This window comes from Pleurodeles waltl, chromosome 12, assembly GCF_031143425.1.
Source record: "Pleurodeles waltl isolate 20211129_DDA chromosome 12, aPleWal1.hap1.20221129, whole genome shotgun sequence".
NCBI classification, from domain to species: Eukaryota; Metazoa; Chordata; class Amphibia; order Caudata; family Salamandridae; genus Pleurodeles; species Pleurodeles waltl.
This window is the reverse complement of record NC_090451.1, coordinates 624352302-624376533: the sequence shown is the minus strand read 5'-3', so window position 1 is coordinate 624376533 and position 24232 is coordinate 624352302. Positions and strand designations below refer to the sequence as shown.

Here is a 24232-nt window from a genome sequence, read left to right as displayed (position 1 = left end):
AAAGCTAAAGCCCTTTAGGAGGCATCCATCTAGAAGGATGTAAATGGCTCAAGATCAGTTTGGGGTAAGTCTTCCAATCTAACCTTCTTGTCTTCAGCTGTGGTAGCACTCACTGAAGAAACTGACAATTTAGAAGAGGAATTGGCTTCACATGTACAAGTTTATGCTCACAAACCAAAAGAGTACCAAAGAGATTACCATTTCTTATTCTGATGGTGCTAGTCCAAATGTGCCTGGTGACCACGACCCTATTGCCCTCTTTAACAGCACCAAGGCTTGTTTGTGTTCAGTCCGAACACCACTGCTCCCAAAACGTACCTACACATCAAGAGACTTCAAGAGAGGCCAGATACACGTCAGAAGTTGTCTTGCTGTGTTTCTTTTCCCCTCTTCTGCAGGTGCACCAGAACTGCGAGAACCTAAAACTTGTCGTTCCACCAGACAAAACAACTATGCACCCGAGCCCCATAGCCTTAGTCCATTGCAACCAACTGTGTCCCTGAGGAACAGAGACCCTCAAGAGCTGAACCGAGCCACCCCCCCACCCCCTCCCCATGTCTGAGGGTTCTGCCAGATTGGTCCCCCAGCCCCATTTGCAGCCTCTTCTTGCAAGTACTTTTCACCATTGACTTTACCCTGTAGCGTTTGAGGCTACCACCGCTGAAACCACCTCTGCACCTCGACACACCAGGGCAGGTGAACTTGAACTGTAGGTGCTTTCTCGGACCTTGGTCCCTACTTACCTTAAGTCCAGAAGAACAGTACTGTAAATCATTTGCAAGTGACCCTATGCAGTGTATGTTTCTCCCTTAGGATAACATTCCCGTGTTTGAGGCTCATGCACCAAATAGGATAGCTGTATGCTCTGTATTTTTAAATTTCGCTAACTCGAAAAGTACTTACCTTATCCCGAAGATCTTGGCATCTAAATTAATATAAAATCTATGCCATTTTTCTAAATTGGTCAAGAGTTTCTTCTTGAGTGCATTTCTAATCTGAATGTGTGTACAACAAATGATTAACACTATCCTCTGACAAGCCTAAACTGCTCGCCCACACTACCACATAAAAAAGCATTTGGATTTATTAATTTAAGTCCTGTAAGCCAGTCGGAGTCGTCTGGACTTTTTACATAGTGTACCTAATTTTGGTACACTACATAAAAAGCCAGCTTCCTACATATATAAACCCCAGCAAAATCTATTAGATGCTGATACTTTGCACTGTTAACGTAAGGCAGTGTCACCATGCGCTTTTTTTTTTGTTGCAGACCTTCCCCTACTCTTATCACCCTGGCCATTATAATACATTTTATACAGAGTTTGATTAATATTAGGAAAAGTATTTAGTTTTTTGCTTGTGTACCGCTGAACAAACTGATCTGAGCATTTTATTATTTTAAAATTGTTTATAACGTAATCTTATGCTTCATATGTATTTTATTGAATCTTACGATTATATTTTAACTCTTTATGTAAAGATCTTTTATGGCTAAATTTCAGCCCAAAAATAATTTGATTGACTGAAAAAGCAAAAACAAATTCTGTTGGGCATTTGTGTTTAAGGTGGTAAACTTCAACCATGTTGCAACACTAGCAATAGCCTTGTGCATGCTACTATACTAATTACTTGTCTAGAGACTATCATTAATTCAGTAAAAATGCCTTGCAATATCCTCTTTCTTCCTCTGGAGTGAAACAGCAGCAACATGCTTAGAGAGTCCCTTAATAAAATAAAACTAACACTGCAGTTGCACTAGCCCCCTTCATTAAAATGGTAGCTATGCTGCAACGTTTGAGGTAACCCAAACTAGTCTCTTGCTCTCTTTGCCCAGAACTATTGATAAACAGGAAATGGCACTGTAAATAGCTGTGGAAAAAATAAGAGTTTGGAGATCTATAATACTTCTGAAGATGTGATTTAGCGGTGTTCACTGCAGCAAACGTGAGGAATGATTGGCTCAAGAAGGTGCACCGATGGCAGCCTTCACACAGTATTTTGCAAGAGGAGGAGTTAGGGCTGTTAGGTTTTACAGCAACTTTTGCCAAATCCAAGGAAAAAGTATTTATGCGGTCTATGAGCAAATCCCTTAATTGTGGAGAGGCTAAGCGTTAGTGAGTATATTCTCGGTTTTAGATGTAGTCATTGTTCATGGAGCATACTCATGTTGAATGAGAAGCATGCTCAATCAGAAGCAACACATTCATTTAGAGCATTCAATGTCTAAGGTCCTCTTGCTGCCACCATTACTTTTTAATATCTTTATGGTCCACCTGAAAGAAATCACAGAAACCCTCATTGTCTTTGGTGTCAACATGCCAACAATAACCATCTGTGTAGGGTCCCAAGAAGGAAAATGACGGAAGTGACATGTGTTAACTTTGAAGGAAGACCTGTCTTTTGTCCCTCAGGAAATGGTGGTCACAAAGGCAGAGCATTTTCATTTATTTTATCTTTCATAAATATGCCTAATATTTAAATCATTTCATAAAAGAGGCCTGGTCCATGTCTTTATGTTCTGCTCCATTGATCAACTGAATGCTTAAGAACGCCTCAATCTTTGATCGTTAAATTGCTGTTAGTGTAAATTAGAACAGTGCAGATAATTTTGAGTTAATGAAATAAGACCACATAGCCAGCCAAAAGAAAAAAAGGTTGAGGGTTGATGTGCAGATAAAGTTGAGGTGGGTATGCCCAATATTAAGGCAATACGTTGGCTGGTCCCAAAAACTATTCATGGCTTTAAGTTCTATGAAACCAAATAAGTCCCAAGCTCTTCCTCAGACCCTAAACTATTACTTCTCGGAGGTGCTGAATGAAATTTGGAAGTAAACAGCTAGAGATTCCAGGAACTAGGTTACAGAATAAAATGGTGTCTCTGTTTGTTCTATCAATAAGCTGAGGCACTTTAAAGAGCTTTGAAGTCTCACTTTCTAATATATGATACCGAATGTAATTACATTCAGTATATATTTGTAGATTAGGTCTTGTATCTATGAGGTCTATGAAATTAAAGGCGTGCCAAAACACGCTAAAGTCAAAAGCAATTGGGGGTGTATGTGCGGTTTCACTACCAATGAAAGAAGATTAGTACAAAAATAATTTTCAGGGTTTCAACAAAGCTTTATTGGATATCATCGAGTCAGCAGTAAGTTATTCACATCTCTTCCCCAAACTGAGCTAGTCAGCAAGATAATCAACATATTTGGTGATTAATCTTACACTGGTATAATTTATACACAAGACAGCCATTCAATTACAGACAAAAAAAACACAATGTTTTTTTATTGAACCGTGAAGAGTTAAAAGAACTTTGCAAAATTCAAAACCCAATATTACTATTACTCTCTACACTGACTAAGTAAAACAAGGCAATGTTATCGGTGCAGATGTAGAGCAATTAATAACTTGGAACAAGCAGCCTCGAATTGCCAGTAAAAACAAGGACCACCACTTGACGGAACAAACCACATTTTAAAAAGAATAGAATTATACAATTACCTGAGATTCCTTTTTCTGTGAAGATGACATCTGGTTTTAGACGGATGATATCCTCACAAATCTGCTGAATATATTCTTCCTCCATTTGTAGAATACGAGCAAAGTCTTCCTCTCTAGTGATTTCAATCTCCGTCTGAAAGGACAGAGCCACATCAGAAAGCCCAGTTAATATTTCCAATCACCAGGTACACTCTTACTTCAGAACATTATTCCCTTTAACATACCCATGGCAACAGTCCATACAAAAAAAAAAGTCTAAGAGCCCAAAGATTAGAGTATCAAGTTACATTCTACACTTTCATCCAACAGTCTGCAACGTAAAGCACACAAGCCTCACCTGGCTCTCTCCTTTCTTGTACTCCAAAGAGCAATCCAACAAGACAATGCGAGGGTTCTTGATGTGTCTGCGCATTTTAGGGTGAGTAATATCTTTGTTTACCATAACACCACGCAGCACACAAGAGTCTTCAATAATACCTCCAGGAATCTGGCAAAAGACCAACATGAAGAAATTAGATAAATAATAGATACAGAAATTCTTCAAAAAAAATTTAAATAAATTCTTAATTCTCCAACTGTTCCCACGCACTTGCTAGCTAGTCACTGAAGCCTTATCAACAATCTCAAAGCTTTGTTAGCTCCATGGAACATGCTAAAACTCCCATCATATGCTAAAACTCCCATCATATGCCAACCCTCCAATCTCCACTTCACTTCGATTAACCTATCAAATAAAAAGCTACACTCGCTTCCAATGCTATAGTGCAGCCCCTTTTGCACTGTTCAAATTAATAACTATCATGGAAACACTTGCTTTGATTATTGCCTACGTTGTACTGGCTATCTCTGCTCCCATTCAAAAGGTGTACATGGATTACAATACCCATTGTCTTGTAGTAGTTTAGGGCAATTCTTAGAAGCGCTAAACTGTTTGATAATTGACAGCATAAACACAGCTCACTCAAATATATAGACTATTTACCTTTTCAACTTTTGCATACTTCTTGATATCAATCTCTTTCCTGCCATTTTCTTCAAACTCCACCGTTTTCACAGCATCAAGAGCAATGTTGCATGCCAGGTCAGCCCAAAGGTTAATGACTTTGGTGTTGATTGCACTCTTTATTATCATTAGCATCATTTCACGGTTGTTCACGTCTACCGGGGTGCTGTGACAGATCAAATATACCACTTGTGAGATGGGAGGATCAATTTAATGTGAAAACCCCCAGATTTCAGCTTTTTGTGCAGCAGTGTTCCACTCATCAGGAACCAAAAAGGAATGACTGATACAGATGTAGCGATTTCAGATTTAAAAAAACATGTACTGCGCTCAGATGGGTCTGCACAAAAAAAATGGTAGCTATAAAGTGCAAGAAGGCAGCAGACCCACAATGTCTCAGACAAGTGCAAGCAAGAGTAAATGAGCATTTGCAATGCAATGGGGTTCACATTTGCTAGAGTTAGAGCTATTGGCACTGACAATTCCTAATTGGACAGTTGACATAAGTGAGCTGATTCAAAGAATCATGGACAGCATGAGCGCGAAGGAGAGACACAAAAGGAAAAAAGTTTGCTCACAGTCAAACATCTCAGCAATCGTGTAATTATCTATGTAACAGGGTCAGTCTGTAGGGCGGTAACAAAACCTCCCCAAGGCGGGACAAACAAAGCATTTACCAAATGATAAGAAAGGATTTTTGAAAGGCAAGCCCACGAACGACAAAGTGAAGGGCGTGAGGTGGGTGTGGTTAAAAGCCCACAATACTTACAACAGGTCAAAGCGCTTATGTGCTCGACCTAAAAAGTGGACATACTTGTTTATATTCAGTGTGGTCAATTTATAATTAATTTAGTGTGGCACAGTATACAAATGCTACATCAAAATAATATTTTACAAACGTAAAAGTCTTCCATAAGTTAGCATTAAGAGGTCAAAGCGAAGCAAGTTTAGAGGTAAGCAATTGGGGGGGGGGGGGAAGCATTAATGTTTAAAGAGGCATATTGGCAAATAAATTGGTTTGTGGTACTAAAAGACAAGAGGAATAAACAGTTTTAAAGCAAACAGCAGGTTCCAGATTTAGGCTGCATTTCTTTGAAACAAAAAGATCAAACATTTTCCTTTCAGAATAAACCAAAGTTCTTCATACAAAACAGCAGGCACGCAACTGGGTTAAAGAGCAAATAAACTGATAGTGTGATCAGACCCATGCCTACTTTTGTGACAAGAGAAATTAACTGGTTACTGACTAAATGAAGTCAATCTGTAAGCATGTGCAGCATACATCTGAGAAAAAACAGTGACCTCTTTAGCCCAGGGGTGTTACACTTAGCACGAGACTTGAAGAACTACTTAATCGAATATCAACTCAAGTTTCCTAAAAAAAAAAACAAAAAAAAAAAAAAAACAAAAAAAAAAAAGCTGGTCTCTGGTGGCAATCTACAACACTGGTTTCCAACCTGTGATCCGTGGACCCTTGGGGGTCCGTAAAGCCTCCTCAGTGGGTCCGCGACTGCTTAGAAAATTAAACAATATTAACAGATTAGGTCGCCAGCTTTCAGTAATGACTCAAGGGGGGGGAGGAAGGGGTGGGGGCAGATTCCATTAATGATTCAGTGGTGGTTCCTGGGTTCCAGTGATAATAAAGTGGGGGTCCACGTTAGTCAAAAGGTTAGGAACCACTGGTCTACATGACTCAAGTCCATTAAAGTTGCAGGTCAGAATGATGTCTCATCTTAAACTCCAACACTAGGGCTAGAAACGTTTTGTAAATGTATACCTTGACTAACATTTGGGACATATGCTCTGGCTATTTAAAGGGATGGCCAACTAATCGAAGTGTGAGTATCAGAAATGTACTTTATTTGTAGTTTTTAGACACGATCATTCTTTGAAGTTTTCTTCAGAAAATGGCGACCAAGCTGGTATTCTCTTGAGGAATAAACAGTCAGACAGGCTTTATGACTCATTCTTTTTTGATCCACTGAAGTTAAATGGGTCTCCTAGAGACAGAGAAGGTTTTGCTACTGAGTTTTAAATGATCTTCAAAGTCACCTCACTTTTAGTTGGGGCACTTAGCCGCTTTAGGATACAGGAGAGTAGTCTCAGCATCAGGAATTAATGGACATACTGACCTTAGAGGAGTAGGGCTTGGCCTGTATATGTGTAAGGAAATGCCTCCTTGGCATGGTTGCCCCCTGACTTTTTGCCTTTGCTGATGCTATGTTTACAATTGAAAGTGTGCTGAGGCCTGCTAACCAGGCCCCAGCACCAGTGTTCTTTCCCTAACCTGTACTTTTGTATCCACAATTGGTAGACCCTGGCATCCAGATAAGTCCCTTGTAACTGGTACTTCTAGTACCAAGGGCCCTGATGCCAAGGAAGGTCTCTAAGGGCTGCAGCATGTCTTATGCCACCCTGGAGACCTCTCACTCAGCACAGACACACTGCTTGCCAGCTTGTGTGTGCTAGTGAGGACAAAACGAGTAAGTCGACATGGCACTCCCCTCAGGGTGCCATGCCAGCCTCTCACTGCCTATGCAGTATAGGTAAGACACCCCTCTAGCAGGCCTTACAGCCCTAAGGCAGGGTGCACTATACCATAGGTGAGGGTACCAGTGCATGAGCATGGTACCCCTACAGTGTCTAAACAAAACCTTAGACATTGTAAGTGCAGGGTAGCCATAAGAGTATATGGTCTGGGAGTTTGTCAAACACGAACTCCACAGCACCATAATGGCTACACTGAAAACTGGGAAGTTTGGTATCAAACTTCTCAGCACAATAAATGCACACTGATGCCAGTGTACATTTTATTGTAAAATACACCCCAGAGGGCACCTTAGAGGTGCCCCCTGAAACTTAACCGACTATCTGTGTAGGCTGACTAGTTTTAGCAGCCTGCCACAAACCGAGACATGTTGCTGGCCCCATGGGGAGAGTGCCTTTGTCACTCTGAGGCCAGTAACAAAGCCTGCACTGGGTGGAGATGCTAACACCTCCCCCAGGCAGGAATTGTCACACCTGGCGGTGAGCCTCAAAGGCTCACCTCCTTTGTGCCAACCCAGCAGGACACTCCAGCTAGTGGAGTTGCCCGCCCCCTCCGGCCAGGCCCCACTTTTGGCGGCAAGGCCGGAGAAAATAATGAGAAAAACAAGGAGGAGTCACTGGCCAGTCAGGACAGCCCCTAAGGTGTCCTGAGCTGAGGTGACTCTAACTTTTAGAAATCCTCCATCTTGCAGATGGAGGATTCCCCCAATAGGGTTAGGATTGTGACCCCCTCCCCTTGGGAGGAGGCACAAAGAGGGTGTACCCACCCTCAGGGCTAGTAGCCATTGGCTACTAACCCCCCAGACCTAAACACGCCCTTAAATTTAGTATTTAAGGGCTACCCTGAACCCTAGAAAATTAGATTCCTGCAACTACAAGAAGAAGGACTGCCCAGCTGAAAACCCCTGCAGCGGAAGACCAGAAGACGACAACTGCCTTGGCTCCAGAAACTCACCGGCCTGTCTCCTGCCTTCCAAAGATCCTGCTCCAGCGACGCCTTCCAAAGGGACCAGCGACCTCGACATCCTCTGAGGACTGCCCCTGCTTCGAAAAGACAAGAAACTCCCGAGGACAGCGGACCTGCTCCAAGAAAAGCTGCAACTTTGTTTCCAGCAGCTTTAAAGAACCCTGCAAGCTCCCCGCAAGAAGCGTGAGACTTGCCACATTGCACCCGGCGACCCCGACTCGGCTGGTGGCGATCCAACACCTCAGGAGGGACCCCAGGACTACTCTGATACTGTGAGTACCAAAACCTGTCCCCCCCTGAGCCCCCACAGCGCCGCCTGCAGAGGGAATCCCGAGGCTTCCCCTGACCGCGACTCTTTGAACCTAAAGTCCCGACGCCTGGGAGAGACCCTGCACCCGCAGCCCCCAGGACCTGAAGGACCGGACTTTCACTGGAGGAGTGACCCCCAGGAGTCCCTCTCCCTCGCCCAAGTGGAGGTTTCCCCGAGGAATCCCCCCCTTGCCTGCCTGCAGCGCTGAAGAGATCCCGAGATCTCTCATAGACTAACATTGAAAACCCGACGCTTGTTTCTACACTGCACCCGGCCGCCCCCGCGCTGCTGAGGGTGAAATCTCTGTGTGGACTTGTGTCCCCCCCGGTGCCCTACAAAACCCCCCTGGTCTGCCCTCCGAAGACGCGGGTACTTACCTGCAAGCAGACCGGAACCGGGGCACCCCCTTCTCTCCATTCTAGCCTATGTGTTTTGGGCACCACTTTGAACTCTGCACCTGACCGGCCCTGAGCTGCTGGTGTGGTGACTTTGGGGTTGCTCTGAACCCCCAACGGTGGGCTACCTTGGACCAAGAACTAAGCCCCGTAAGTGTCTTACTTACCTGGTTAACCTAACAAATACTTACCTCCCCTAGGAACTGTGAAAATTGCACTAAGTGTCCACTTTTAAAACAGCTATTTGTCAATAACTTGAAAAGTATACATGCAATTTTGATGATTTGAAGTTCCTAAAGTACTTACCTGCAATACCTTTCGAATGAGATATTACATGTAGAATTTGAACCTGTGGTTCTTAAAATAAACTAAGAAAAGATATTTTTCTATATAAAAACCTATTGGCTGGATTTGTCCCTGAGTGTGTGTACCTCATTTATTGTCTATGTGTATGTACAACAAATGCTTAACACTACTCCTTGGATAAGCCTACTGCTCGACCACACTACCACAAAATAGAGCATTAGTATTATCTATTTTTACCACTATTTTACCTCTAAGGGGAACCCTTGGACTCTGTGCATGCTATTCCTTACTTTGAAATAGCACATACAGAGCCAACTTCCTACAATATGCTACTATGGGTCCGATTCACAAAGGGCTTCCGCAGTCTTGGAAGAGGCTTCACACTTCATTTTCTAATTGCAGAGATTCCGCTACGAGTGCACTTAAACAGTGCTAGGTTAGTAAGTTGGGTGCAACCACAATACTAATTTTAGGATTGGGTAGTTATGGTAAGCTGCTGCTCTGTCGGAGCCCTACAGGGTGAAGAACCGTCAAGCTATGTTATCTCCTTCCTTGTCCTGCCCTACCAGGGCAGCTTGCCCTCCTAACATTTTCCAATGAGGCTTATCCATCTACTCCAGAAAACTCCCTGGGAGTTGAGTACCAGGGCAGTCGGGGGTTCCACTGGCCAGCCATTGGATGTGCTTCTTCAAGGTTCTTAACTGGTACTCCTGTTGCGTTCACTTCGCCCTTGTGACATTTGAATATTTTGGTTTCTGCCACTGAAGGTTTGATTCCATTTGCTGAGTTTCAGGTTGCTAACGTTGATAAATATTGTGTGTCATATTCTGTGGCTAAGGAGTCCCTATTCGAAAATTGCTGCTTCCTTTCTTACTGGTTACATGGCGGGTGAATCAGTAAAATTTAATTTGGAATCAAATGTGTTAATTAAAGGAGCAGTCCATTTTTTACTTCTTTTCCTCTGCTTATTTTAACTCGGTCTGGAAGCAGCTCTCCTGGATAGTGGTCTGTGGTAGATCATGGATTATCAGACAGGTATAGTCCTGGTATTTGATTTCAGATAGTTTAGCCACAAGTACTTACTTCCTTTCAGAGAAGTAATTACATTTAGCAATGATACAACTCTAGTTTAAGTTCGTGCAAGTGTTTGGAGGGCCAAACTCAGTTTGCTCCATAAAGGCTGGTCAGGAGATCGTCTGCCAACAATCATGTGAAAATGCATGCATAGGAAAGTGGATTATTTTGTGGTGTGGTTGTGAGACCTCTTCATGTAATAATGCACAATCTTTATCAGGTCCAGTTAGGTTTGTTTGAAAAACCTTAGCTCAGTCCTGGGTAGCTGTGGCACTGAGCAGTCAGCCTTAGACAAAGGAACAAGTGTACAGCACTTAAGAGTAACAAAACAGTTAATAAGAAAGAATCAAAAGCTTAATAAAAGGAAAAAAAAGAAATCAGTACCAATTTATTGACACCTGAATGACAAATCTATCAAGGGGAACCACAGATATTTTTCAACTAAAACATGAAATTACTGGATTTCAAAAATGCAATAAATAGTTGTAATCTACCGCAATCTTGTTTAAGGCTAGTCACAAATTTAAGAGCTGGAAATGCCCTTAGCAGGTACTTTGACGGGCCATCTCCAATAGGAAGTCTGTCACAGCAACCCATCAGAAGCAGAAGGACAGTTACTTGTATTGAGCAGTTGCTAGTCCTTTTCCGTAACCTTTCTTCTTTCTGCTACAGAAGTCAAAGGAAGTGATCCTGATGGAAAGGATACAGGACGGTGAGGCTGCAGTTCTTGCAAAGGATGCTATGAGGAGATGAGTCCTTTGAGGGCCAAGCCCTGGGTCCACAAAGGTCAGTTGTCACCTGTGGCCGCAGTCCTTGACTCCTACAACACTCTAGCAGGGTCCTGTGCAGGACCAGTTGGTATGGGCTAACTAAGTTTACAGCAACAGCAATGCGAGGTGCAAGAGTCCAGTCTTACCTCTAGCCGCAGGTCAGGACTCAGTCTCCCCGCATGCACTAGTGTTGACAAGGCAAGCGCAGTAGTGGAACAGCTGGACACTAGCCAGCAGTCTCCTTAGCCTTTTGTGGTTCTGTAGCTTAACAGCGGACTAGCCCAACTGGTCTTTGGAGACACACTGAGTTCTTGTTAAGTGGAAGTTGATTCCGCCCTTGGGTCTCTCTCCATGTCCATGACAGCAGGACCTCTCCTCTTTGAAAGTGCTAGGGTGCAGCAGGTGCAGTCCAGTCTTACTGCAGCTTCTGTTTGTGCAGCCCAGCAACTCAGTAGGTACAGCCCTTCTTCTGTCTTCTTTGGTTCCAGCAGTAATGTGAGTTCTAGGTGTAATGGGTGCCACTTTTATGTCACCTACAAGGCTGAAGGGTAGGGCGACTAACCAGCCAATTGGCTACCAGTTAATTTGGGCAACCCAAACCACCTGGTAGCTACTTTCTGCTAAGCGTGGTATCTAGCTATCCGGGAACACACTTCTGCGCACTCTAAAGATGGCCAGACTCTTCTTCTGGTGTATGAGCTCCCTAGCCAAACTCAGAGGTGTCGCAACCTGGGGGGCACACTAACCCTTGAAAACCATTTGAAACACTAGTTTTCCTCCCAGGGAGGCCAGCCTGTCTGCTTCAATTATTGTGGTGTCCCAAACTAGTGACTCATATTTGCTCTTCAGCGGAGACTTCCCCTTTGAAGCTCGCCATCTGTGGTTCACACTGCGCCGGGCATCCTGCCAGTGGGAGATCACACCACCTCCCGATGCAGGTCTTTTGTTTTCCTCCCAGAGAGTCATTTACACCTCATCTGCATGGTGGGGTGAAGAGGTGAAGGGGGGTGGGGGGGGGCAAGGTGCCCCGGGATACAGTAGTTCGTTTTCAAACTACTTCAGGGAAACTGTTGGCATCAAAAGTGGCAAATGTCTAAAATTGACCATTGTTAAATACTTACACTAAATTAGACTTGGGCATCAAGTCGGGTTTAATGAAACAAATCTTTTGATACCTTGCAGTACCAGTTTAAGTAGTCCCATTTGGAAGTTAGCACTGCTGCTTTGTGGGCATGTAACTCCATATTAGTCAATGGGGCTAGTAACCTGGCTATAGTAAAAACGACAATGTGAAGTTTTTACTGTCAGGACTTGTTGAAAACAGTAAATGTTTGTTCTCCACTTTAATATAATGCAGGTTAGGCATACCTTCGGGGGGGGGGGGGGATAAATGGGAGTGAGGGGACTTAGAACAGGTCTCCCATTTACTTGACCTGGAGCTATTGGCATTGTAAATGCATAACTGGACTTTTTTTTGCCACATTAATTGGTCAACCCTGCCACATATTTTAGTCTTTTCTGCCACATAATTCTGGTAGCCCTGCATATAAATAACTGTGTAGCAGGCCTACTGCAATATTTTTTTTAAAACAAGGCCATTAAAAAACACACTATTCCCAGGTGCAAAACATATTTGCCTGGTAGTTGGTTCAGGCAACATTGCCCGCGTGGCAATGAATAAATAACTGTACTACCAGAATGCGTGCTTACTGGATCACTGTCCCTTTCCTGCAGTCCGGGGAGTCGAATAAAACGTGCATGGTTTTTCACACGCTTGAGCAGAGCCACCTCACATGATAATGACGATCCTCAGTCAGTCTTGAACTGACATATTAGTTATAAAATGTTGGCCATTCTACAGCATAAACTGTAAGCTCTCCTCAAGGTTACTTTTATAAATACACGCACACACAGGTCAAGTTTCACAGACTCTAACATGTGTAGTTCATCTAGTCAGGTTTCTGCTTTGTATTTGCAGCTTGTATCACATTATAAAAATTAAACTAAAAGTCCCAAAATGAATATGCGTTCTGCAAAAATGTGTACTATGCAGATCAGAGTGCATATAATATAAAAATGTCAAAATAATTCTGGCGATTAATATTCTTTTTGGATAGAGGACATACTTTTGTCTAGTGGAAGTTTGGACTCCTCATACGCAAGCGCATATGGTTAATGTCCTTGCTGGAGAGGGACAAACTATGGCACTAACATGATTAGGTATCAGTTCTGCAGAATATTAAAAAAAACTGGGAAAGCAGGTCCCCTGGCTCAGTCAAACACAAATGTAATATGCTTACAATCCTATGTACATTGGGGTGAACTCACCTGTACGTTCTATTACAGGCTGACCACCAAAATGCATCCAGAAAGACCACGTAAACAACAGCACGTCAGGAAGCTAAAGTTTCCTAGGATTTTCCTTTAGCTTATGGGACTTGTAGTCCTGATTTTAAAATGGAACAAACAAGACTACAACAAGCAAAATGCAAAGCAAAAAAATGTTGTCCTGGACAAGTTACTGACACATTAACTTGGGAATCGGGATGTCATCCTTGGAATGAGACCACTACCAAAGAACCATCCTGCAAAAATATTAACCAAATTCACCCCACAACAATCACCGTAAGACTGATTACCATGAATAAAAGTCCCCAGAAAATCCAACACGTAAATGTATAAGTAAAGCTTTTGGGGTTAAAAACTGTTTAACCACCATGTTTTACAGAGCATCCACCACAACAGGATCTGCAGAAAATGGCTGTTGTTCCGATAGTATTCTAAACAAAGAAGCCTCATCCTAAACACTACAAATATTTAAAGTTACATTTGTTTTATACAAATGCTCTGAGTGCATGGGCTCTCACGGTGCATGGCCCAACTATGTATACAATGACAGGCATGATTCAGAATTTTCAGGCACTTGTAAATACCAAATAGTACATTTATAGAATTTAAAATAAGCATGGATTTTGCTCTTTAATTTGTAAATCTTTATCACTCCCTATTAAACAACAACTTCAAAGTAGTCCCCAGCCAACGTGTTCTATTTAAAATAACACAAATCTTAATTTTTCATAGCTGAATTAAAAATGCAGAAAGAAAAATAAACTTAAAATGTTTTATTGGTCAAGACCCTCTCAATAATAAGCGCTTTGAGCAATCACACAAGTCAGTCTATCCACCATATGAAATGTGTCTCCGCCCCTTTTTCCATCCCTTCTTAATAATAATAATAATAATACTTTTCCCTTGAGGTGGCCCCTTCTTTTCCCTTCCAAAGTACCTTTCCAAAATTCTCAGACAGTTTTTTATTAAAATTTGCAGACAAAAGAAAAACAAAAACTGGCAGCCTGAGCTTATTTTTAAAACGGGCCACAGCGAGGAGACGCCATATTCTGCAGATCTGCACAAAAAGGAACAACCAAAATCCAAAAAGCGCCAGGGGAGGTGACAGAGAATCTATGCAACACGGGAAAATGTATACAATTGTACAAAAGAAAATATGAAAAAATAACAGATGAAACTATGATGCGCAATTAATTTCCCAAAAAGTATATATACAGATTTGCAGAAGCTCAGTAGAAAGAGGTAGTCGCCGTTTCAATAATACCCAAGCTTTTTTGGCTAACAAACATGCAGGAAAAAGAAGAAAAAAAAAAAAAAAAAAAAGCATTCAGATTCTTGGGTAAATTCTACAAATATGATTGCAGATGGAGAAGCTCTGCTTGCAAATCCTCCCTCTGTCGCCTAGGCTGCTGGACTGCAACAGCAAGTTTTTTTTGTTTTGTTTGGTCTCTCCCCTTCGCGCATGGCTGTCAGTGCTCACAGCATGAACTCAATGGCCACCTATCTGTGAACAATTGTTCTATTGGGATAGCTCTTGTGCAGTAACCACATCTTGTCCTAAACCTGCAACGTATTGATTATTTAAGCCATAACCTACTTTTAGAAGCTTCCAGTTATTTTATAAAGACTTTGAACAGAACTGAACTGAACTGAACTGAACCGCACCGATATTCCTGCTGTACATAGTGGACCTATTTGAGGTTTATCCTAGGCAGAGATTACTCGTCATCTGCTATGGTTGCAGGGCCCTGTGGCCACTTTCTTGTAATTAATTTATTCTATTATATTCGGGGATTTTGTATCATCAGATACTTTTGCATTAGATTATAATTATGGTATGATGTCATAATAACAAGTTTTGCATATACTAGTGGAAGAATCCTTCATTCTACCACCCTAACGACTGTGGATTTTTAATTAAGTATATATTATCCTGTATATTTTGTACTTTAAGTATGGCATTTTATCAAAATTAGTTTTATTGTTGTTTTATGTAAACGTTTATGGCTTAATCGCCGAAATAAAATATTACAACTGACTGGCTTCCCAAATTGAGACCTACTGATTTTTCCAACACTTGTTTCAGGGCAATGACAGGCAAGAAAACATTCTTCCTGAGAAATCAAGGTTTTTAAACAACCGAGCCAAAGGAGAAACACTACTATAGGTGGGACTGACCAGAAATGGTTGGATAAAGCAGTGGCATAAACCTGGTATGTCAAATATCACTACAGATGCCACAGCAGCATAAAGAACCAAAATAAATGTGCCACAGCGTAGCGATAAAGACTTTATGAAGCTGGTTTCCTCAAGGGACAGAGAATTTACATTTCTCGCTAAAACGTTCCATCAGGCAAAAGACCCGGATTATACGGGACTGGACAGACCTTTCTTTACCAGAGACAGCAACTTGACAAATTCAACATGGGGTGCATATCAAATGGCATAAATCCCTGGACTACAATGTTCATAGCATCAGAAACAATCAACCTGTAACTTAGGATATGTGGCCAAGAAGTCTCCCTCCCACATGCAGACCTAGAAATTAAAAGCAAGGAGTATCGCCAGTAAACTACTGTTAACTAAAAGAAAAAAACATAAGGAAGGACTTAAAAATATTGTTATGGGGCACAGCTTTGGGAAGCGATGAAGCAATGGTCTGTACCAATGGCAGAGCTTAAATCTTCTTAACTATATAAATAGAAATCTCTCATCGTAATTTTTATATTTTAGAAGAAAAGACCATCAGCAACAGTTCACATTATTTCTTCCAAATGCATACAACTACTCAGTAAAATCCGAGTGTCCCAGCTTTGGGATGAGATTATGAACCTATACTTCTAGCTAAACTTGCCAAGCCTTTTCCAACTGCTCTATTATGTGGCCATTGTTCAAGCTCTAAGAGGAAAGTGTTTCCCCAGTAATCAAAAACAAAATAGGTCACCTGGTCGTTTTTAAGGAAAGCATTTGGTTTACAAAACAAACTTCAGATTTTGCCACTTCTTGCACCACTGAGAAAATGAAGTCTAAGCAAAGGTAGTATTCGAAAACAAAACCTGAACATGGGAAAGGAAGGTGCTGAAATATGTAGCAATGAAACAAGTCTGAATGTTTGGAAAACTAAAATACAAGATGAAGTGCTATAGTTCTGCTTACCTGATTTCTTTAAGAGTAGTTACCATGTCATCCAACGCTTTCCGATATGCACTGATAATGACAGTTGGGTGCATTTGTTGTTCTAGAAATTGCTCAGAAACAGCTAAAAGTTCTCCAGCTACAATCACAAAGTATAAGTATTACTCTACTGCAACACGGAAACCTTTCAATCACATTACTTATAAGTACAATTATTACTGTAGTTATTATGGTCATATTTCCTAAAGTTATCAGGGATATTTAAAACTAAATAAAGCTGGATTTTGCTTTGAATATTAATTTTAACACTGATCACCAAATCACCGTGTAACTAATTAAAAAATTAATAGCTGGAAGAAACATGCATTTCATGATGAGCTGAAAAACAAGTTTTCAAATTTTCTAGGAATACCTACTAATGACAGCAATCACAATACATTAAATGGGCTTTGGGCATTTAGATTAACGGCAGCATACAGATGGCTAACAATCCAGAAGGTTATGCAAGGATTTACTGTGCTTCAATGCAAGCTAACCTAACATACTACTCAAAGAAGCATTATCTATACCACCAGTCTAAAAGGACTGATGTACACTCCATTCAAAGCAGGAGCCAGACACTGTACAGTGATAACATGTCTGGGCATCAGGAGGAAGTAATTAGCAAAACGTGAATGAGATAATACAGTTAGTCCAGGCAGGTAAAAGCCTCAGATACTCTGCTTCAGGGGGTCAGAATTGCTGGTTAAATACAACCTGTGAGAAGCAGAAGTGGGATGAAAGAGGGAAATTGCCTTTGGAGTGCCCAAACACGCTCTATCCAAAGACGCCATGTATGGGTTGGGGCGACTGGGGATAAGGCTTGCCATAAAACAGCATGTACTAAGTAAGATAAAAACGAATTTGTGTACCAACACTATTGACAGAAGCAAACAAATTCCTACCAAGAATAATTACTGATGTGGTTCCATCTCCAACCTCTTCATCTTGAGTACGACTGATTTCAATCATGGACTTTGCAGCCGGGTGTTGGACTTGAATCTGCAAAAAGAGAATGTTAAGTGGTGCATTTTTTCTTTGTCCATTATCAAGTTATTCAAAGACACATACAATTGGAACTGCTGGGCTGAACAAGAAATTGCTCTGGTTTCTATCTGTAATTGGGCCTTCGACTTCAACGAGGAGTTCAAAGCCTGTGCGCTACATACAGGTTTGACCTTGGCAAAGAGCACACATTGTTGCAGCCCATCAAGGCCACGGGCATGGGCATTTCACGCACATTTAACAGTCATGGACTGATTTTAGCTTCCATTTATGTTTATCTGCTCCAAGTCAGTTGAGCTGATAATTTTATCTATAACTTTAACCGGATTAGGAATTTTCTCAAGTACACATTTTGTTTTTTAATTAAGGAGGAAAGAAAAACGAGGGCCTCTGCAAAACCGTCACTGTCCATGGATCCAAAAATAAAGGTCCTGAACACATCTGCTGACACAATGGCAGACAGTGCACGGCTCTTGAGAAACATTGCAAGGCCCACCAATTCTTTAGCTAAGGGGTTAGCGTGCAAAAATGTCAACACAGCTCAATCTACTCTCCAACTTGACAACATTACTAAAAGTAGTAAAGAGCATATGCCTCACGCTCACAGAAACCATATCAACGGCCACTTAACTACAGAAGAAAGCAGGTCTACTTTTTCTAGTTTTGGCACCCTGTAGGAAACCTCACAGCAAAATCACTACTTCATTTGTCATCTCCAAACAAGGGCAGCAGAGTGCGATTGAGGATCGAAGTTTTTAAAATTAGAAAGAGCTTGCTTTGCTCATAGGAACAAACACCAATAATCACACAGTACTGCCTAACCTCTAAAATTGGTGCCAGATTAAGGGAAAGAGGGTCAGCTGCCACTATTCCAGCCAACACCCCACTTAACTCACATCAAATGATCGGTTACATACACCGTACCTACCCTTGTGCACTGTGAAAGATCGGTTTCTAATAATACGGAACACTTATTCAAATAAACTACAAGTGCTACCTTCTTGACCTTTAACAAGGCCTTTAAGAAGTACCTCCATCACAAGCTTGATTAGTAAAATATGATCATAGTTTTGGTCATTCTAGAGTTAATCAAATTATGTTCCTATGGAAAAAATATTGACTGAAAACCAAAAGTGGGATGTACTTCTCTAATTACATACAGTATCAAAGCAACGAGAATAGGAAATTTGGATGATTTCTCACTTCTCTAATGACTTAACACCACAACTTCAGAGTGTGTGTGGTTATACGTGCTTGATTATACCTCAATTACGGAGGACCGTTTTTGTCTGAGTCTAAATACAGATCTTTCTCCTGTTTACCTTCCATACCAATAAATAATTCAGCAAACCTCTGGAGGCTTTGCTTCTTGCTCCTCAGAGTTAAATGCTTTGGCGCAAGAGAAAGAAAAGTGTTACAAAGCTTCGGGAAAGAACTACCATCACATCCCCTAGGAAATAAAGAAAAATGGCTAGCAGTTTTCTCTTCATGGTTTCAAGATCTTGGAAATGAACAATAAGGGTTATTGTAGCTCCAAGAAGACAACTTACACATCCTGAATAAATCAAACCGTGATGATCAGACGACTGGATTTCAAAGAAAAAAGCTGGTACTGGTCACTGCAAGTTTCAACATTGAAACTTATAGCCTTGTTATCTGCATTTCACACATGCCCCTCATTCGGTCCCATCCACATGCAGCCTTTCGAGTAAAAGGCAAAAAAAAAAATAAAAAAAAAAAATAAAGGAGATGAGATGCCCCATGCTTTACCAGGCAATTTGATGAGTCACTACAACTCACCCTGTGTGTGATGCATAGGACATTCATTCAAGTAAATAATAAAGTTCCGCACTAAAAGGAAATTAATGCAGAAAACAAGAAAAAGGTTCAACCTGAAAGGTCTGTTCCCTATTTAAACTTAGTTTTCCCCTTATCTTACTGAGTACACTAATATTATCTGTTTGCATCCAGTTAACTGTTATTTTTCCTTTAAATGCAACATCCACAAAAGGTTTGGATAAACCTGAATCACCTGCTTTAAAATGTATACAATAAATATTTACCTCTCTCAGAATAGCGTTCCCATCATTGGTCATAACAATGCCACCCATTGGATCCAAAAGCATCTAAAAGGAGAAACAAAAATGCTGTTTAACAAACATTTTGATGAAACATTTTGGCATAAATCGGACCCTTCCTCAGTGTATCGATATGGGTTTCTAAATAGTGCTTCTATGGAAGAATAATTGTATTCCCCAGAAATGCAAGCTGAAAGGGTATTTTCTATTTTTTAACATGTTATTTTACTGGGCGAACAATGGTCTAAACAGCTGAAAGCTCACAAGTTAACATTAATTAAAGAGCAGGATATGGGAAAGAAAAAAAAAACAGAGGTATCACCAGTAAAATATATACATTTTAAAAAGCCAATTGTACTGCCTTGGTGGGATTTTCTTTTACATCCCTGCAGTTGGAAAATAATTGAATGGAAAGGGAGGCATAAAAACTACTTGTTATCATGCCCAAAGTAATTTTCTCTTCGAGGATGTCAGAAAAAGAATATAAATCCCATCATGAATTTAACCAGTTTCCAATAACCCAAACAAAAGTGACCAATGACATAGAAGGGCCTTTCATCCTTGCTTTGTTCATCATAGATTCTAATCTGTTCCCACTATCAGCACAACATGAAAATAGTGAGCTAGGGGCAGCACCAGAGAGATATTATTAATGTGCATCATTATGTATGAATTATTATATGTTATCACAAAAAGGTCATGATTCAAAAGCTAAACAACATTTACATGGCCACCAACAGTTTAATACTTATTTTTGAATGGGAGGGTAAAACAACTCCCATATGAATCTTCCATTCTCTTCCCAAAAACAATCAGCAACATTTAGTTCCCTCCCACTGTAAAACCACATTAAATAGTATATTGTTAATCTTCTAGATGTCTTACGAAGTCTGTCTTGATGGAAGATATTAACTGTTAAAAATAGAAAATAGTCTATGGAAAGTGATATGAGGCTACCAGTGAATCAGTTGAAGAGGGCCATTTTGCAGAAACCCAGGCAGTGCTCGACCAGTCTAGGAGACAGGAGGCACAGACACATCAGTTAACTTTTATTTGTGTTAAAGAACCACCCCCTCCCGGTGTGCAACAATCCAAGACACAGATGGTAACAGAAGATGCGTGCATTCAAAATACATCACCTTCATCATAGCCCTTGGTCCCAAACATGTTCGAATAACGTCAGCAATAGTCTGAAAATGTAAAAAGAAAAAAAGTTTAAAGTGGTCTAACATGGTCATAAGGTAGCAAGGAAAAAAAACAATTTTTGTTAAAATCAAGATGACCATAAAATGTAAAGCTTGAAAGTTGTCATTGAATTTCAACCCACAGGCTAATAAATGGAGTTACATATATTACGTGATGTAAACCATAAACATGGAAGGTCAAAGCTTGCAACTGTCTCCAAAATATATGTTCTATGTATATATTCATGATATTTAGTTTGGCAACTTGCCATAAAAGCACATAGTTAAAAAAGGATATTAAAACAAAATCAATTAAAAACCATATAAAAATCAGATTGAGTCATGGTTAATTCATTAGAAAAGAAAATCAGTCAAAACTTCACACAGCACTATAAAAGAAACAAGGCGGACAAGGCGCCAACCACAAATGCAGATTGCTTTCCCAAGTCCGCTAGATATTTAATAGAAGACAGGAGATGGTGAAGACGACAGGTTGCGATGTGTCAGTTTTTGACATCCTAAAAAACAGTCTTATTAGCTTTGGCCGAAAATCTGCAACAAAGGCAAAAGCCACCTCCTCCTAGATCCGCAATACATTGAACAAAATATGAGAACATGCTCAACTGATTCTGGTGCTTAAGAGCAAAAGTAACAGCACAGAACCGGGTTGTTGCAATTTTACTGTTGATGTGCATTGGGGCAGAGACCCAAATACGGAATTTCACATAGAGTGACTTTGCCATTGGTAACTCTCTCATCTAAATAGCCTTCTAATATATAATCATCTTTGAATTCCAGGAAGGCAGCAGAGAGAGAGAGTCCCCCACCTCCGTGTCTAAAAAAATCCTTCATCCCAATACTGCCAATAAGCGTCCTTAAACACAGATTTTGAGAGTGCACAAGTGCTCTGCTGGGCTGACCACAGTTCCTCAAAACCAATTTCAGTAAGGTGTCATTTAATTAACTGAAGCTAGGGTATCCTAGTGGTGCCAGGTCACCTCAAAATGTCATCAAAACCCAACCGATAAGTCAACAATTCGGAAGAAGCCCAAAGAATAAGTTACTTACCTTCGGGTGGATATATTAACTACCTGTGGATTACTCACCTAAAGAATTTCCCCCCCACGCGCCAGCTTAGACGGAAATTTTTCTTCTAGCTCTGCACGTCGACGATGACTTCACAATTGCCCGAATCCACGCGACGCCGTATGACGTCATCCAAGCAATGAGAAGCCCTCGTCGACGTGCAGAGGTCAGTTATCACCATTTTTTACGTGCCTTTGAGGCGAACAGATAAACATTGACCTTTAAGAGAACATAATCGCATCAAGTAAAGTGAAACCCCAACATTTATTATAATAAAATTAAAAAGAAACTAACGGCAACAGCACTTTTCATATGGAAACATATGTACACAATCAAGTCCGACCATGTTTCCTTGAAATATATAAATTAGAGAAAGAAATACATATATACATGCCATCATTATATACATGACCTAATTATACAAATTGTTAAGAAATGGCTCCCTGTTGCAGTTACCCCCCACTTTTTGCCTGATACTGATGCTGACTTGACTGAGAAGTGTGCTGGGACCCTGCTAACCAGGCCCCAGCACCAGTGTTCTTTCACCTAAAATGTACAGTTGTCTCCACAATTGGCACAACCCTGGCACCCAGGTAAGTCCATTGTAACTGGTACCCCTGGTACCAAGGGCCCTGATGCCAGGGAAGGTCTCTAAGGGCTGCAGCATGTCTTATGCCACCCTAGGGACCCCTCACTCAGCACAGACACACTGCTTGCCAGCTTGTGTGTGCTGGTGGGGAGAAAATGACTAAGTCGACATGGCACTCCCCTCAGGGTGCCATGCCAACCTCACACTGCCTGTGGCATAGGTAAGTCACCCCTCTAGCAGGCCTTACAGCCCTAAGGCAGGGTGCACTATACCACAGGTGAGGGCATAGGTGCATGAGCACTATGCCCCTACAGTGTCTAAACAAAACCTTAGACATTGTAAGTGCAGGGTAGCCATAAGAATATATGGTCTGAGAGTCTGTCAAAAACGAACTTCACAGCTCCATAATGGCTACACTGAATACTGGGAAGTTTAGTATCAAACTCCTCAGAATAATAAACCCACACTGATGCCAGTGTTGATTTATTAAAAAATGCACACAGAGGTCATCTTAGAGATGCCCCCTGTATTTTACCCAATTGTTCAGTGCAGGACTGACTGGTCTCTGCCAGCCTGCTGCTGAGAGACGAGTTTCTGACCCCATGCGGTGAGGGCCTTTGTGCTCTCTGAGGACAGAAACAAAGCCTGCTCTGGGTGGAGGTGCTTCACACCTCCCCCTGCAGGAACTGTAACACCTAGCATTGAGCCTCAAAGGCTCAAGCTTCGTGTTACAATGCCCCAGGGCACTCCAGCTAGTGGAGATGCCCGCCTCCTGGACCCAGCCCCCACTTTTGGCGGCAAGTCCAGGAGAGATAATGAGAAAAACAAGGAGGAGTCACTGGCCAGTCAGGACAGCCCCTAAGGTGTCCTGAGCTGAGGTGACTCTGACTTTTAGAAATCCTCCATCTTATAGAAGGAGGATTCCCCCAATAGGGATAGGAATGTGACCCCCTCCCCTTGGGAGGAGGCACAAAGAGGGTGTACCCACCCTCAGGGCTAGTAGCCATTGGCTACTAACCCCCCAGACCTAAACACGCCCTTAAATTTAGTATTTAAGGGCTCCCCTGAACCTAAGAATTTAGATTCCTGCAACTTACAAGAAGAGGACTGCTGAGCTGAAAGACCCCTGCAGAGGAAGAAAAGAAGACACCAACTGCTTTGGCCCCAGACCTACCGGCCTGTCTCCTGCCTTCCAAAGAAACCTGCTCCAGCGACGCTTTCCCAAGGACCAGCGACCTCTGAATCCTCAGAGGACTGCCCTGCTTCAAGAAAGACAAGAAACTCCTGAGGACAGCGGCACTGCTCCAAAAGAACTGCAACTTTGTTACAGAGGAGCAGATTTAAAGACCCCTGCAAATCCCCGCAAGAAGCGTGAGACTTGCAACACTGCAACCGGCGACCCCGACTCGACTGGTGGAGAACCAACACCTCAGGGAGGACCCTCCGGCGACTCCGAGACCGTGAGTAACCAAAGTTGTCCCCCATGAGCCCCCACAGCGACGCCTGCAGAGGGAATCCCGAGGCTCCCCCTGACCGCGACTGCCTGAACCTAAAGTCCCGACGGCTGGAAAAGACCCTGCACCCGCAGCCCCCAGCACCTGAAGGAACGGAACTTCTGTGCAGGAGTGACCCCCAGGAGGCCCTCTCCCTTGCCCAGGTGGTGGCTACCCAGAGGAGCCCCCCCCCTTGCCTGCCTGCACCGCTGAAGAGACCCCTTGGTCTCCCATTGAAATCAACAGAGAACCAGACGCTTGTTTGCACACTGCACCCGGCCGCCCCCGCGCTGCTGAGGGTGTACTTTTTGTGCTGACTTGTGTCCCCCCCCGGTGCCCTACAAAACCCCCCTGGTCTGTCCTCCGAAGACGCGGGTACTTACCCGCTGGCAGACTGGAAC

General features: G+C 42.0%; 1 protein-coding gene across 1 annotated transcript in view; it reads right to left on the bottom strand.

The window, feature by feature from the left end:
- The window catches only part of CCT3 (chaperonin containing TCP1 subunit 3), a 193033-nt gene that overhangs the window by 135076 nt on the left and 33725 nt on the right, over nt 1-24232 (bottom strand). The window contains exons 3-9 of the mRNA XM_069217997.1: nt 20619-20669; nt 19465-19527; nt 17302-17398; nt 16379-16496; nt 4484-4670; nt 3839-3988; nt 3502-3634 (exon numbers count right to left, since the gene is read on the bottom strand). Coding sequence (XP_069074098.1) covers nt 3502-3634; nt 3839-3988; nt 4484-4670; nt 16379-16496; nt 17302-17398; nt 19465-19527; nt 20619-20669 — 799 coding nt within the window. The remainder of the gene's footprint in view (nt 1-3501; nt 3635-3838; nt 3989-4483; nt 4671-16378; nt 16497-17301; nt 17399-19464; nt 19528-20618; nt 20670-24232) is intronic.